Source organism: Seriola aureovittata, chromosome 21, assembly GCF_021018895.1.
Source record: "Seriola aureovittata isolate HTS-2021-v1 ecotype China chromosome 21, ASM2101889v1, whole genome shotgun sequence".
NCBI classification, from domain to species: Eukaryota; Metazoa; Chordata; class Actinopteri; order Carangiformes; family Carangidae; genus Seriola; species Seriola aureovittata.
The window spans coordinates 14,719,844-14,735,443 of NC_079384.1; the positions used below are offsets into that span (position 1 = coordinate 14,719,844).

The 15,600-nt window shown below is 40.2% G+C and overlaps 2 protein-coding genes across 3 annotated transcripts in view; both read right to left on the reverse strand.

Annotated features, from left to right (window-relative positions):
* Window positions 1–2,783, reverse strand: part of kif19 (kinesin family member 19) — a 36,614-nt gene extending 33,831 nt beyond the window's left edge. Inside the window, exon 1 of the mRNA XM_056366858.1 lies at window positions 2,221–2,783. Within this exon, the coding sequence (XP_056222833.1) occupies window positions 2,221–2,259 (39 nt within the window). The 5' untranslated portion in view covers window positions 2,260–2,783. The remainder of the gene's footprint in view (window positions 1–2,220) is intronic.
* A 1,347-nt stretch (window positions 2,784–4,130) lies between these two features.
* The window catches only part of ttyh2 (tweety family member 2), a 61,802-nt gene continuing 50,332 nt past the window's right edge, over window positions 4,131–15,600 (reverse strand). The window contains exons 7-15 of one of the 2 annotated variants that reach the window (XM_056366369.1): window positions 14,025–14,094; window positions 13,778–13,833; window positions 10,549–10,641; window positions 10,332–10,424; window positions 9,755–9,897; window positions 7,984–8,169; window positions 7,822–7,900; window positions 6,708–6,734; window positions 4,131–5,481 (exon numbers count right to left, since the gene is read on the reverse strand). In XM_056366369.1, the coding sequence (XP_056222344.1) occupies window positions 5,401–5,481; window positions 6,708–6,734; window positions 7,822–7,900; window positions 7,984–8,169; window positions 9,755–9,897; window positions 10,332–10,424; window positions 10,549–10,641; window positions 13,778–13,833; window positions 14,025–14,094 (828 nt within the window). In that variant the 3' untranslated portion in view covers window positions 4,131–5,400. The remainder of the gene's footprint in view (window positions 5,482–6,707; window positions 6,735–7,821; window positions 7,901–7,983; window positions 8,170–9,754; window positions 9,898–10,331; window positions 10,425–10,548; window positions 10,642–13,777; window positions 13,834–14,024; window positions 14,095–15,600) is intronic. The other variant, XM_056366370.1, reaches the window with a different exon arrangement.

Below are 15,600 nucleotides of genomic sequence, written 5' to 3' on the forward strand. Positions count from 1 at the left end.
GGAAACTCGACCTTTTCTAAACATCAAAATAAGTTTACAAGTTGCGAAACCAAGTGAATATTTTTTTCTGAGGAGCTTTGTCAAGTCTCAGGAAAATAACCCTTGAAGGTCTCAACAGGATCATTTTACCTTGAGATTTGAAAAGGGGATGTAGATTTTTGAAAATGTGGTCATATAATTAAGTAGGGACAGTATAAACAAAATACAGAATTGCATTATGGGAGGTTTAGGAATGGAAGCGTTAACAGGGACTAAAAGTCTGGATATCTTTGCCTCTGCATCATCGATTTTGACCATTTTTTCAAAAGAAATTTCTCAATAAATTTGGGCAGCTGCAATACAACAACTGCATGAGTAATCTTTTAAATGTCAAGCACAAGATTTTTTTTCCATGCAACTATAAAAATAAAGAACAGTCATATTTAGAGGCCCTTGGGTTTAAACCAAACCCTGTTTGGTGGTTTTTTCTTTAAGAATTTTGCTTATTATCCTCATTTTGACATGTTTTTTTTTTCTATCTACTTTCCAGCTACACAGTCCAAACACATGCAGGTTAGGTCGACCGGAAACTCAATTTGCCCTTATATATAAATATGAGTTTAAATGTGTTTGACTGCCAATGTGTGTTAGCGCTGTGGCAGACTTGTGCCTGGTCTAGGGTGTACCCTGCCCTCTGCCCTGTGCATGCTGGGATAAGTCACATGCCACCAGTACCGTGAAGGTGATGGAAAACAGATGGATGAATGGAGGGACTAATATTATTCCATTGTCCATTTTAATCACTTAACAGTCTAATTATTGTCAATTCGCCTGCAAAAAGTATGACACAAATTATAATGATAACATATTATCACAACACTCATCTCAAATGCGAAACAGACACCTGTGGTTTTAAAGGCTAAATGAGCCTTTCCTGGATAGCACTTGGCAGATACACAATTGAACGATTGAATTATTACATTAATACACTCATTCAGAGTCACCCTGATGTTAGATTTTCTCTCCCTGCAGGATTTATTTCCATGGAGTAGTAAAAAAGGCTTTTAATGGGAGAAAAATGGGATGAAACCAGACAATAGCAATCACAGCAGTGGAGGCTGGCTCGCATATGTAACCATTAGGAACAACTCAGATGTACACACCGCAGCATGGCTGGGTTTTTCTGGGGTGTTTGTAATAATAATAATACTAATCCACCTTAGTACCACAAGAGCAACAGTGGTAGAATAATAAGGTCTTCCCTCTGTCAGCACCCTGTAGAAAGTGCATTACATGCTGGACAAGAGAGAGGCCAGGCAATTGAAACAGCCACTTCAATAATTCAGATATAGGCTGCAGAACACAGTGCAGGTGGTGAGGGGCTGGGAAAACGAACATATAACATCAATAGGGCTGCAGCTAATGGTTATTTCTGTTATCAGTTAATCTCTCCATTAGTCCATTAGTTATTTGTCTGTAAAACATCAGAAAACAGTTAGAAACTCCAATCATAATGTCCAACCGCACCAGGTTGAATACCTAAAGATATTCCTTTTTTTATAATGTAAGAGTGAGAAAATAAGCTGGAACCAATCAAATGTTTGGCATTTTTGCTTGAAATATGACTGAAATGATCAATTGATTATCAAAATAGTTGCTGATTTATTTTCTTTCCATCAACCAAACAATTAATTGACCAATTGTTTCAGTTCTTAGCACCAACAAGGCAGTCTGTTAGGAATTACTGAAAGAAACATTTAGTTATTTAAAAAAAAAGAAAAGAAAAGAAAAGAAAAGAAAATACACTCACTGGACACTTTATTAGGTACACCTGTACAGTACAATAGAAATGTTCTGCTATAAATCTACTTTTATGAAACCTATAATGTTCAGAGGTGTTAAATAAATGATATGTTTGTGAGGTCATAGTGGGTGGCGGTGTTGTACTGGTCTGCATTTTATTCAGAAGTGTTTCACATCAAATTCTGCCACATACATGTATGTAAATAGGAAGGACAATAAATTAGAAACATCTCTCAGTATAATATACCACCATCTTTAACTATGGATAAATAAACACATACTTCAATGTACACATTTCATACAGTCAACAAAAACTGACCAATAGCACAATAGAAGTGAAGTTGGTGTACCTAATAAAGTGGCCACTGAGTGTCTGAGGATATTTGGAATAAAAAGCAACATTACAAAGGACAGATAGTAACGTTAGTGTAAACTCACAGTAAGTTGGTGGTCCTTTGAGTCCCCCGTGTCCTTCATGGTCACTTTCGGTCAGAGAGAAGGATAATGAGCGTCAACAGCAGACGGGATACTGGACCATCCTGCTCGCTACCTGCCGCCACCCCCTCTGAAATAAACCACCTGCAGCTCTCCGTACACACACTCAACTCCTCGCGGGCTTTGTGTAGCTGCTGTAACGGTCTCTGACTGTCTCTGCGGAGTAAAAACAGGAGCTACCAACGAGCTCACAGCTTTCCCGTCGTGTCTCTCTTACTTCACGACCTGTTGTCTCACTATCAGTCGAGTCCCAGCTCAATTCCCCCTTCGTGCTTCAAAGTGCGTCGACGCTCCGCCGTTTCTCATCGTGTGTTTCCGCTCAACAGGTTAAGAACACGAACACGAGCGGAGAATTTACCTGGCGGAGGCAGACAGGAAGGAGAGCCGGAGAGAGGCAGGTAACACCGGCAGCAGCAACAGCCCACCTGCTGCGTTCACTTCCCTATCCCTGTCTGTCGCTCCTCTCCGCTGCCCTGCTGCTGTGTGTGTGTGTGTGTGTGTGTGTGTGTGTGTGTGTGTGTGTGTGTGTGTGTGTGTGTGTGTGTGTGTGTGTGTGTGTGTGTGTGTGTGTGTGTTGTCCCTGGAGATCCGCGGAGCACTGGTGTTAAGCTGGCTGTAAACAATAGCACTTCCGTTTCTAAAATAAAAACGTGTGGGCTTGTCTTTTTCATTGCTTAAATAAATACATTAAAAAAATATATATGCTACACAAAGCAAATTATATGACCTGGATTTATTTTTTTATGAAAAATAAAAAATTAACAAATCAAAAATTAGTTGTAACTGTTGGCTGTTCATGTTTAATCTTCTACCTTTAGAAGTTTTCCAACCCAAATTATTCTGTACTGCAGTCAACCACAACAGCTTCTCATGCAGAACAACAAGCACATTAACAGTAATACAGCTTGTACTGAGCAGCACTGTCTGTAACACTATGCTGACATCTGCTGGTAGAAATAAAAAATGACCTTACTGAGACTACAGTTACAGTTTGTTGTGGCCACCAGGTGAAGATCAAAGATATTTAATTAAAAACACCTGGAAATGATCAGATACACGCACAAGTCATTTTGGGGGATCAGTTCCTGGCGGTTTTTTTTCCTGACGGTTTTTCACTTGTCTCCTTTCATGAATATGATGATAATAAAGTCACCAAACTCAGTTTCTTGGCATACTGTAATGATCTATCAATGGCAAAAAAAAAAGTCAGTGTTGAAGATACATTGGTTATCTTATTTTGATGCTCAAAAAGCAATGACTGATTGAAGTGATCTATGAAATGCAGTGTTCATAAACTGAATGAAATACTACTGCAGACCACCGCGGACGTGTTTTAAAACATAAAAAATACTCTTCTTTGTATAAGTACTTGTCTGATATGGTTTTTCTACAAAAATATTCAATCACGTAGTTAAAAAATTCTTAAAATCACATCCACACCTTTTCTCTCTCATCATTGTCATTTCATAAGTTTAACTGTTTTCCTCTCTCACTGGACAGCCCACTCTGAGTGAGTGTGCACTGGATGGTTCAAATTCCATCATTGTCATTGGTTCATTCATTGACCATTTATTTTTTATTCTTGATTCATACAATTAAGAAAACTCTGAATATATTTTTGAATAATTAATATTAGATTTTTGATCGCACAAATGTCAGGTCAGGAAAGCTGTAACTAGTAAGTGTGTAGGAAGTGAATTTTTCCACTTATGAGCTCAGATAAATCCCCTTTAAAGACTGCATTTTTTATCTTGTGAGAAAAGATACTGTGTGAAGCAATGGGTGTGGATTACACTCTCCCATGTGCACCCACCCATTAACATCCAACAACAAAATGAAGACACAACAAGATGTACCCAAAACTGGTTTATTCAACTCACAAGTAGACCCCACAGTCTGAGGTCACACACAAAATTAAGCACCACTCTCAGTGCCTGTGGTGTAACATGCTGAAAGAAACGACACTTAACAAAATCAGTATTAATAAATGACACTGCATGTATTAAATCCCTACGGAAAACCACTGTTAGTTAGTCCAAACTGTTTGGATAGGTTGTTTTGATGAAAATAGTTACCTGAAAATTCTCATTAATTCTAGTTAGAGCAGCACAGCTTCCCAAATTACGGCAGAAATTACAACTTTATTGTATTAGTTGAATTAGATATGCAGAAAATATGAATTAATGGCCCTTTAGAAAATACAAAAGAAGAGTGATCCTATGTGACATTGCCACAAAAAACTAGAAAAAATATATAAAAAAATGGCACATTGTTTAAACAAAAATCAAATCAGAATAAGACAACAGTCTGTTATTGTACAACTTATTTACAGAAGTCGTGGTCTCAAGGTCACGTCTCCAGAGATTCAGAAACATAAAGCTTCACTCACAGGTGTGTCTGTGTATGAATGTAAATAAATTATATATCTCAGCAGTACCTCCTGCTGTGTGCTGCCAGTGCAGGGGTTGTGCTTCACAAATATCAAGCATGAAGCATAACACATAGAAAATATTATGGCATGTTTACATCAGCTGTCATGTTCACATTTTTTTTTTTCTCTTTGGAGACCTGAATGTAAGTTGTCAGAAGTGATGCACATCTCCTTTTCAAAGCTTTGCAGGGCTGTAGATGCAAAACAAGAGACAATTCATTTTAATTGTCTTTTTTTTTTTCTTATCTTATTGGGAACATGTTGCTTAGTTTTACTGCAGTGAGAAATTAACCCTCAAAATTGCTTCTATCACCGGTGTTTAACCTGAAGTACTCAGGTACCCACAAACGGTCGTCACACCTTTTCCCCCTCGATGCGTGAGGCTGGTTTATACAGTTCATGTTTCAAAACTTGTGTCAGGTAGCCGAGGAACACAGCGGATTAAGATTAAGTTCTTCAACAAAAGGATTTGGGGCAGAAAAGTGAGATTAATCATTTATGAGCGTACCACACATGGAGAACAGTACAGATACGGTTCATTTGTCCTGAAACCGCACAGGCTGGAGTCCTGGACAAACTAGATGTCACACTGTTCTTTGTGATGCTTGGAATAGCCGCACATTCCTCTCTTGTTGAAGGTGTGTGCGTTTGTGTGTGAGATGCTGTTTCCCTCCTCGGGCAGACAGAGAAGTCTATGCTTGGAAGTCGTTCCCAAAGTGTCTACTCTGTTCCTCGGTCATGGACAGATAGGTGGCCCTCATACTGGGGGAGTACTGTGGATCAAAAGACAAACACAAAGACACGCACAGGGAGAAGATTACAGGTGGATTCTGTGGGTTGATAGTGAGATTTCACACATATGAACTAATCATCAGCTAAAAAAAGGAAGAAAATGTCATGATGGGTTTAAAGGAATAGTGCACTGAAAACCGGTCTTTGTAGCATTTAATTCTCACTCTCTGAAGGCCTGAAAGGTTATTCTGAAAAGTTGATGTCATCAGTTTGGATTTACAGCAGTTACAGTGGATTATAATGGAGATCCAGGAATGTAAATTTAATAAAATACACAGAGATTTCTCAAACCACTCCCGCAGCATAAAACACTTCTCTGCTATATAACATACAGAATGAGCGGACTATGCAGCAGCACAGAATACTGTCAAGTACCAAAATCTGGCATCAGATTCTTATATTCAATATTTAACATTTGAGAACTTTTCATTCTTTCGTTAAATAAAAGAAAGTAGAAAAACTTATAGAATATTTCCCAGGTAACTGTTGCTATCGGTAGTGAAACTCAATGCTAGTATCTTAAAATGTCAAACAATACCCAGCTCTAATTGTAACTGCTGTTAATCCGGGCTTTATAGTTGCTGCCTTCCATAAAGCAGTAAGCTACAGACTCTTAGGGGCCTACAGCAGTTGAGTATTTGAAGCTAAAATTATAGATTTTTTAGTGGAGTTTCCGTGAGCTAGTTAAACTAAACTAGCTCAGTGCATAGATTTGGAGTTTGCTAAAAGAAATCAATCCCTTACTAAATGCACAATTTGCTTATTTCCCACACTTTGACATTAACAGTAATACTGGCACCATTCTAGTTCTCTCAAAACTCTAATGAAATAGATTCTAAAGTGCTACAAAATGCCTGGTGCTAAACACCTCATGGCACTACAAGCTACAGGACTGAATGACTGGAGCAGGACTGCATGCACGGGGGCTAACTGTGAGTATAACTACAGTACCACCCTGTGAACACCAGGGGCAGACATCCCTCGCTAATTCAGTAAAGACTGTCTGGGATGAGGACAACAGGTTGGGAGTTTAAAGCCATGCCGAACAGGAAAACTTCACAGGAACCAAACAAAGTGATGTGAGGGTGAAGGAGAGGTAAAAAGACGGAGATGCAACAGAGGAAAAGTGTGTGTTTGTGGGGTGGGGGTGGGGGTGGGGGTGGGGGGTGTGTGGAGTTAATCCTGAGGAAGAGTTGAAAAGACTTACTCTGTTTCTATACTGCTGAGAGTATATCTCCAAAAGTTGATTAAAAGAAAGAGGAAATATAGAAATGAAAGATAAAAAACAAACAAACATACACATGACAAACGGACAAACAAAAAATATATAAAAGAAGCTGTTAGCGGAAGACTACTGCATGGTGCTGTACAGTTGTAGTCATGAGGGAGACTTTAATTATACATTACTTGCTGGTATTAATTAAGAAAGAAGTCATAAGGCAAAGTACATCACATTTTTCTGGTCCAGTTAGAAATAGAGGCTGAAGGTTAATGAAGATGATGACTGACACGAAAGCAATCTTACTCTTTTTCTTTTTTGTCTACAAAAAGATATACTGTGGTGAGATTGATTTTATCTATGGATTCGTATTTATTTCCTTTCAGCGAAATCAAACAGGTAGACCTAATATATCCTTTTATAAAAAAATAGTATATTATGATTAAATACCTGCAGAATGCTGTTTTCCGTTACACACATATACAGCAAGCTATACACGTATGTGAGGCTGTGCCCGATGAAAATTTAATCCAAAATGATTCCATTTTTATCTCCCTCATGTAACTCATGTATGACAGGAGACAAGTTGCCCAGTGGGGGGGCAAACGTATTCAATAAGGAAGAAAAAGCTTTAGTGTCAACAGTGAGCGAGTGTATGGGTTAAGACCCGTGTCGCTCTCTCTTGGGGATTTGACCTGAGAGAGGCTAAACGATGTTCACTTCATGATTAAATATTAACTACATTACTTCTCCTCTCCTTGCTTTGGTGCTGTAAGTCAGCCCAGTGTACGTTATGGAGGGCAGAAAAAGGCACAGTGTGCAGTGAAAGAGTATCTCATTAAAAACCTTTGACAAATCGTTAAAAAAAAAAAAAAAAAAAAAGTCAAGGGAAGGCTGTTAAATATGGCTTCACATTTGAGTGATGTTAAGATGAACTTTAAAGGAGGGAAGTTGCCTGAGTCACTGAGTTCAAATATAATAATAAATATAACCAGGACCTATAAGTAAGGACAACTTCCTGTGCTTTGAAGCTTAAATCTTTCTGTTAGCTCAGTGGGAAGTGACATCATAGGGAGGACTTGGCCTCCGGGACCCAACGCACCGAAGGGGGTGGAGATCCTCGTCCTATCAGAGGCACGTTCTCGTACCGTGGGTTCCCCCCAAACAGAGCGGTCTGGTTCCTGAGAAAGAACGAAAGAGGTGACTCAGAAGCTGTAGGCATTCTAGAAATCGCATTTTCACACATTTTTTTCCGTTCACTCACATGTACTCAGACATGGGGGCGTTGGAGACAGCAGGGGCGGGCGGGTGCAAGCTGTTCTGGCTGCCCATGCTGCTGCTGTAGCTGCAGAAGCTGTGCATGTTGGTGTGATTGGGGTTCTGAGAGCCTATCCTCCTCGCCCGTGGGTTGAACGGGTCCTCCTCCTCGATGTCGTCGTAATCTTGCTCCCTACAAGTGGAGAGAAACATCAGCAGAGAAGTCCAACGATTGGCTTAGTCCAGAGGCTTTAAAAACTGTGAGGCGGGAGGGTTAAAGGGGAGATACTGTGTGTGAGGTGAAAAGGACAAATGCATGTCAGTTATTGTAGTTCAGCCGGCTGATTTGCCTACTATCAATGCAACACATGGAGACAATTAAGCTACTTCCTCTCTAAGTCACATCTCCTCTCTTCTTCACAACTCAGAAAATCTCAACCCACAGACAAAATACACAGATTCAGCGTGGCCTACACATATCATTATCGCTGATGCCCATAATGAATAAATATCAATAAACCTGCTCACGAATCATAGAAAAACAGATGCTCTTTACTGTGTAACTTCACAATTTGCCTAAGAATCATCACATTTTTTAAGTTTCTTCACTATCAAATTAATCCAGTCATACTTGTCTGTGCATCAACAGGTAAACTGCAAACAGGAACTGCTACTAAATAATTTGGCATACATTTAATGGTGCCAATTTGCCAAAGTATAAACAAATAAAGGCTTCAAATGAAAAAAAAAACAGGGCTAAAGTTGTCAATGAATGCCAAAATTATAATGCCTAAAGCATTATGGGAACTGTAGTTGCAAAATTTAGAGCCTGATGATCCCCAAAAGTAAAAGAAAGAATAATATTAGGAGAGACAAAATCCATTATCCATTTTTTGTTGGACTATCAATGTTGTTTTTTGTGGGCTTTGTCTGAACTTAAACTGCAAGAAGCCACGGGTTCCTTTAGTACAGTATGAATATCAGCTTAAAGAGGATTAACACTTTCTTGGCACATGCGTTTGATCACAGTCAACATTTCACTAACACTTTTTTTTGACAGATCTGTGTTATCAGTGTACGATAATGCAGCTGTGAGCAGGGACTCTTTCAAGTGGTGGAGTGGAGCACCACTCCAGGAACCTCTGAGATTTGCATTCACACGCTCTGCTGTCAGGAAATCAAACCAAATAAACAGACATGGACATGATTAAAAAGATAATTATTATTATTAATAATTTGGTTGTTTCTTATGTTAAAAAAAACCCATTGCCTTTAGGTAATTTATATCCCGAGTGCTTTCAAAACAGCCTCTGCTCACACCTGCATGACTACATGATGATAATATAAATGACAATGAAATAAAGTTAATGCCATGTGAAAAAGGGGAAATTGATCTAATATTATGCTGTGCTTTTTGTAATAGTAAGTCTGGATGGATTACAAGATGCAAAATAAGCTGAATGGTGCTTTAAATGGATGAACAGTAATGTTTCAAAAGAAAGTATGTTTACATGGAGGGAGCACACAGTAAATACAGATTAATGCCAGTGAATTATCAGCTACTCTGAGAAGGTATTTTGCAGTCCAAGACCTTGCACTCACACAACAGAATTTGCATTTGTGGCAAAACAACTGGGCTCTTGTACAATTGTGAAAAAATATTCACACACATGTACGGCTTGGCTCATACAGCACAGAATGTGATGCTGCATAGAGATGGGTGCAAGATGAGGAAATGAGGGCGCTCAGGCAGGCAGACAAGCAGAGAACGAACTGACCTGCAGGCAATTTGTCTCCATGCCCTGGGAATGGCACACAGCATGACAGTGAAGGCACAGGCTGCAAGGATGGAGAAGAGGCAGAGGTAGAGCACACCCTCCACCCCGTCATAGCACACCCCCACCATCGCGTCCAGGTAATCCTAAAGAGGTCAAACGGAACATAAACACAAACGAAACAGCAAACGCACGGTCCGCTCCTATCAGCCGACTCTTAACTGCCATGTTTGAATTCACGGCAGGCAAAATGAGGCGGAGATGAATGAACAAGCACTTAGAGCACTGGTGTGTGTGGTCTCCAGGAAGACATTTACTTCATTCATATCATGCACATTATTCATGTAAACCGCACTGCAGTAACAAGCAATACTGTACGAGTCAGACGGTGCAGGAAACTCACACGAAAACAGAGAAGAAGAAGTTGATCTAGTTAAATTTCCAATTCTTTCTGTTGTGCCTCTCTCTGCTCTGTTCCCAGCTCCACTTTCAGTCTTATGCTGAAATCCTACGTGGCCACTTACTCTCCTGTTGACCTAGTTGTGCTGCTGTGATGCCAATTAGGATGCAGTGTACGAACCTTATTGAGCCCCCTGCAGTCCAGCAGGGCGGTCAGCTGGTGCAGACTGGCCTCTGACGAGTTGAGCAAATGCTGGATACCCAGTAGGTCTCTCTGTGGAGAGGTCACCGTATCACTGAAAAATACTTAAGCACCTTCTAATCCTACTCCTAAAATAATTCAGACTGCCAAATACTACAGAACAAGAGTTATAGCGTAGTGTTTATGTGGGAGATACCTCAGCTGTAGGGAACAGAGGTACAGCAAACTGGAGCAGACTCTGGATCTGAATCTGCATGGTGGTCAGGGATCTCTGGAAGATGGTCAGAGGCTGCAAAAAAGAAAGTGAAGAGCATGCAAATGAAGGAGCAGCATTGATCTTAATGGAGTCCTAAAGGGAGAGTCGTAATGGAAGAGTGAGCATATAGCATGGAAAATAAAGGTTAACAAGTCTGGAGCTACTGCCAAATGATATGATGTTCATGTTTTCTAAAAGAGTATGTAGACTTTGTGTCCTTTCACAAACTGATAACATATGGATGAAAGCATAGTATCCTACTTAACACTGTAAATTCATTTGTTACTTTATTTTATACAGACGATCCAGATAAATTGATGGCAAAAATAACAGTTGGCAGTTAGCCTTGAATGCTAATAAGAAGAAGTTTGATGTATGAAAGAACATGTGTTCAAGACAAAATGCAAAGGCTAATGCATCACTGTAACTACAAAAAGTGTGACATTGAGAAAAAAGGGCTCTGCAGTTTAAAGGCTGTGTAGCAAATGTGTACAACAGCTTTGTAAGCAGTAAAACCGTAACTTTGTACAGCTGCTGGATTTAGCTGCTGCCTTATTATGTAGTAAAACAAACTCAATTGAAAGGATGTTGAAGAGTCAGAATTTATTTTTCAATTTCAGGAAAAAGGTTGGAAACGTTAGGTAAAAGGGTAAGGTTAATTAGCATCAGCTAAGGCTGGCTAGAGCGCAGTCACAGCTAGCCTAAGCTGAAGCTAATTCACTAGCCGGAGTTAATTAATGTTACTGCTTTACATGTTATTTACTTAAAATTGCACGACATATATAATATTTTTTATACTGTAAACACAGGTTATTTTGTTAACTCAGTTTTGGCTAAATATTACTGCATTTTGGGATTTTTAGTGGAGTGAGCTGATAAGATATCCTATCACTACACTCTGTAGCATGAGTCGGCCATTGTAGTCATGCTGGTTGGTGTGCCCACCAACAGGGGGCAAAATAAGCCTCCACATTCAACACAATATAACTAGATAATCACATCCTACCTGACAGCCAGCACCTTCTGCACTGTGTCTTTTTTTCTTTAATTAACAACCAAGCACAACCGTAAATATATTAATCGTTCACAACTCCAAGTAAAATTGTGTCTTCACAGTCACACGACCTAACAAGGAGCCTGGCCTGTGGCACAGTGTTAAATTGAAACAGGATATGGTCAATTACCTCAACTATCCATAAATGTAATTGCTTTCCTCTGATCTGAGTTTTTTTTTTTTTTGGATCAGGATGACTGTCCATAGTCAAACTGTTCTCTGCCTCACAATCTAATGGCATGAGCAGATTTAGCTTCTTCTTTTATCTTTTACTTTAGTTTTGGCAAGCTTGTTCTGAGTCAAATAAAGTAAAAGTAGGACAGAGAAAGTGGATGGAGGAGGACAGTAAGAAAAGGCGAAGAGATGACGTTAATAAGAATAGAAAAAAGAGCTGTGGAACGAAGAACAGTTGAAGCAGGAATGATGTGAGATACAAGAGCACAGAGGGCAGAACTGCAGGGCGCCACTGCTGTTCAGGCTAAGAATTCATGAGGGCGAGAGAGTGACACAATAGAAAAACTGAAAGAGGGAGAGAGAGCTTGTATGTTTGCAAGTCAGTGTGAACTCCTGTAGCTGCGAGCTTGCTTGTGAACCTTGCACCTGTTGGGTATCTGTGTGGCAGAAAAAAAAAGGAGTGCTGACTTTGTTTACCAGACAGGGTGATAGTTGTCTGCCCTCTGCTGCTGTGCTCTTGTTATCCTCAGGGCATGTCCACAAAATTCAGATAATAAGATCTGAGCTCTGCTGGGCCAGGGCTCGCAGAAATTGACTTTACCACTGACATCAGTCAGCAGGGAAGTCAGTGATGTGATCCAAAACCCCTGCTCTGTTTCTCTGAACGGAAACCTCAGAAGAGCGGGAAGAGGAAGGTTAAATTGCTTCATCTAATCTGCAATTTTATAGACTTCGCCTTGGCGGCTTTGTGTCACCTCGGCATGTTTTAGCTTGTTTGCTTGATACATGCCAAAGAATGAAGAAATACAAGCACAGAGGAAGAAATGGCAATTCTGTAACTTCTACTAGCGAGGTGTGAGGTGAGAGTAGGATGCAAGTCAGACCGACAGGACCAGACAGAGAGAAAGAGCTTGACAAAGATGAGGCTCGAGGGGCAGGGAAATGAACTCCCTACCCAGCACTGATGCTGTGAGTTGCAGGTCAAAAGACATCTGGACATTCAGCTTCAAACTGAACAAAATACATTTGATGGATGAAAGTTTTTAGACATTTTGGCAACATCAACTGTTTTCTCAACAGTTTTTAAAGACATCTTTCACCTTTATTCTGATAGTCACAGTGAGAGAGAGAGAGAGACAGGTAAGTCAGACAGAGAGAGGGAGGGCATGATATGCAGCGAAGGGGGTCAGATTTGAACCCAGGCCGCCTGCAGTTATGACTAAGCCTTTTTCATGGTACATGCTCTAGCAGGTGAGCCCCATCTCAACTGCCTTTAAATGACAATATTTCAATATGTAGTTAGGTCCTGCTTTAACTCTAGATTGGCTTTAAATGAGGTTGAAACAATGGCTTTATGTAACCTATATACAAACAGACTGTAGCCACTGGGTATCAAACCTTAATACATCCTGAATAATGACCAACATGTGGTCGAGCATCAAATTTCATGAATGATTGAATGATCGGCCGGATTCCTACGCTTGATTATGTAGATAGATAAATCAGATATTTCCTAATTTAAATCAGGAAACCTTCCTTATTCAGTCTTATTCAGGCAAAAGTCTTTATGAAACACGCATTTTAATCTTTTTTTTTTTTTAAACAAAAACATCAAAGAGATCAAAACTTGGTTCCAAAGTAAGATAAAAGTCAAATTCAGGTGTATTTAGTAAAAACATACTGGGAGCCTGTAGACTTACTAATGTGTAGTCAAATTGCCGGAAAAAATGCAGATGGCATGACATCAGTGTCCTCAGTTACAGATTCGCCTCTTGCCTAATGTCTACAAAATACTAATATTTCAGTCACACTTAGCCGTGTTTTAGCCTTGACACATTAAGGTCTTATGACCTGTAAGTCACAATGAATGAATGATTGTTTACAAGGTCGTATCAGTCAACATTCAGAAGCTTAACCTCAAGTTTGACATACGTTTCTTACCTGCTGGAAGGGGTTGGAGAGAGTCTGGTTGCAGTAAAGGTAGTAATGAACAATATCTGTGGAGAACACACGTACACACACACACACAGACACACACACATGCACACACACACACACACACGCTGCTGATGAAATTCATCTTCATTCATTCATTTTTCTCTCAACTAAAACACAATTAGTGTCATGGCCGCAGCTTTTACAACATCATTAATGCAACATTTGTCATATTATTCACACTGAAGCTCACCAGCACCGATGATAGTCTTCGTCTGGCTCATGAGGTACTTGTCAGGGGACACACAGAAATCACTTGTACCCTGAAATAAAACAGGAGACGTGTGAGAGCAGCGAACACACAACGAAGACACAGCTGAGCAGAGTGAAAGGTTCATGAAATAAGGAGGATGAAAACAGAACTTCAGAGAAGAAATGAATTAGAGTGTCAACTACCAAGTACTCTACCTGACATTAATATTTCATTAACACTTCAAAAGTCCCTTTGACGAAGCCGAATAATAATGATGACTATCATCTTCATCACTTTTGATGCAAAAAGAAAAATAAAGAGGGCTGCACTTATAATCCACTTAAACATGTCTAGACGGGAATACTTTTCAGTTCTGTCACTCACAACCACTTTCACTCCACTGCACATCGCTAACAAGTAACCTGCCGTAGCAAAAAAAAAAAAAATACAAAAATAAAAAAATAAAAGCGAGGAGAGGCCGTCTCCTCCGAACTGTGCCGTCTGAATGCTAAACGTCCCTAAGGCTCAGGACAAACACACTGCGTGTAGCTTAACCTTCTCAGGGGGGTACGCTAATGAGCCCCACACACAGATGAGATAAAGTAAGCCGAGTTCCTCAGCAAACCCGAGCCAGTTTGTTAGAAACAAGGGATGCCAAGGAGCTCTGCAATTCAGTAGCAAGTTTGTTAGAATTCTTAAAGGCAAAACAGTGATTCTTTGAGAATGCAGAGTTCTGTCTTCCCGCTGTCTGTAATTAAAGAGTTCTGTGAAGGGCTGCATTCATTATGCATTAATTTACTGTGTACTAAGGCACTAATTTAACTGTAGCCTACATACACACGCACACACAATTTGAAGATTCCCATGTAGGAACCACACACGAATATCTGCAGTCAGTTAAGCAAAAAAAAACAAAAAAACATCCGACATACACACCTGTAAACACAGACCAAAGCCACACACCAAGATCCTCAGCAAGACAAACAAATACACTGTCTGCAAACACATACACCACAGTGTGGTGCAGGTTTGTTGTTCCCCTGGATGTGGAGGTTGTCTGACATCATTAGAGCACAGCAAACACACTCGTTCTCATTTAAAGTGGGACGCAGCAGTCTGGCTGCAGTGGCAAATACATTTTCATGAGCTCAACCCTTAGTCAGGGTGGAGGAGGTCGGCGAGAGTGAGGAAAACATTTCAGGGATTTTTTATTTTTTTTGGACATTTTCAGGTGGCAGCAGTATGTTTGGAGCTGGGTGATGGCTAAGTGGTAAAGCCTCCTACAGCTGCTCCAGTTCCCCTTCAACAGTCCAAAACTATTAGAGCCAGCTGGTGTGGAGAGTTGCCCACAGGTGTGAATGACAATTTATTTTAGCCCTGCAATGACCAGATGACCTGTCTGGTGTTTGCTACGGTCTGTAGCCTCTGAAAGCCACCCAAAAAATGACGAGCTGTAGTAGAAAAGGCCCAGTGGATGTCAACCATACAGTGCAGTCAAGCGCAGCAAATCTGAGTGTTTATTTATTGTAACCATGACAATCAAGGTCCGGTTCGCCTGCCGCCACAGGGGCCGCTA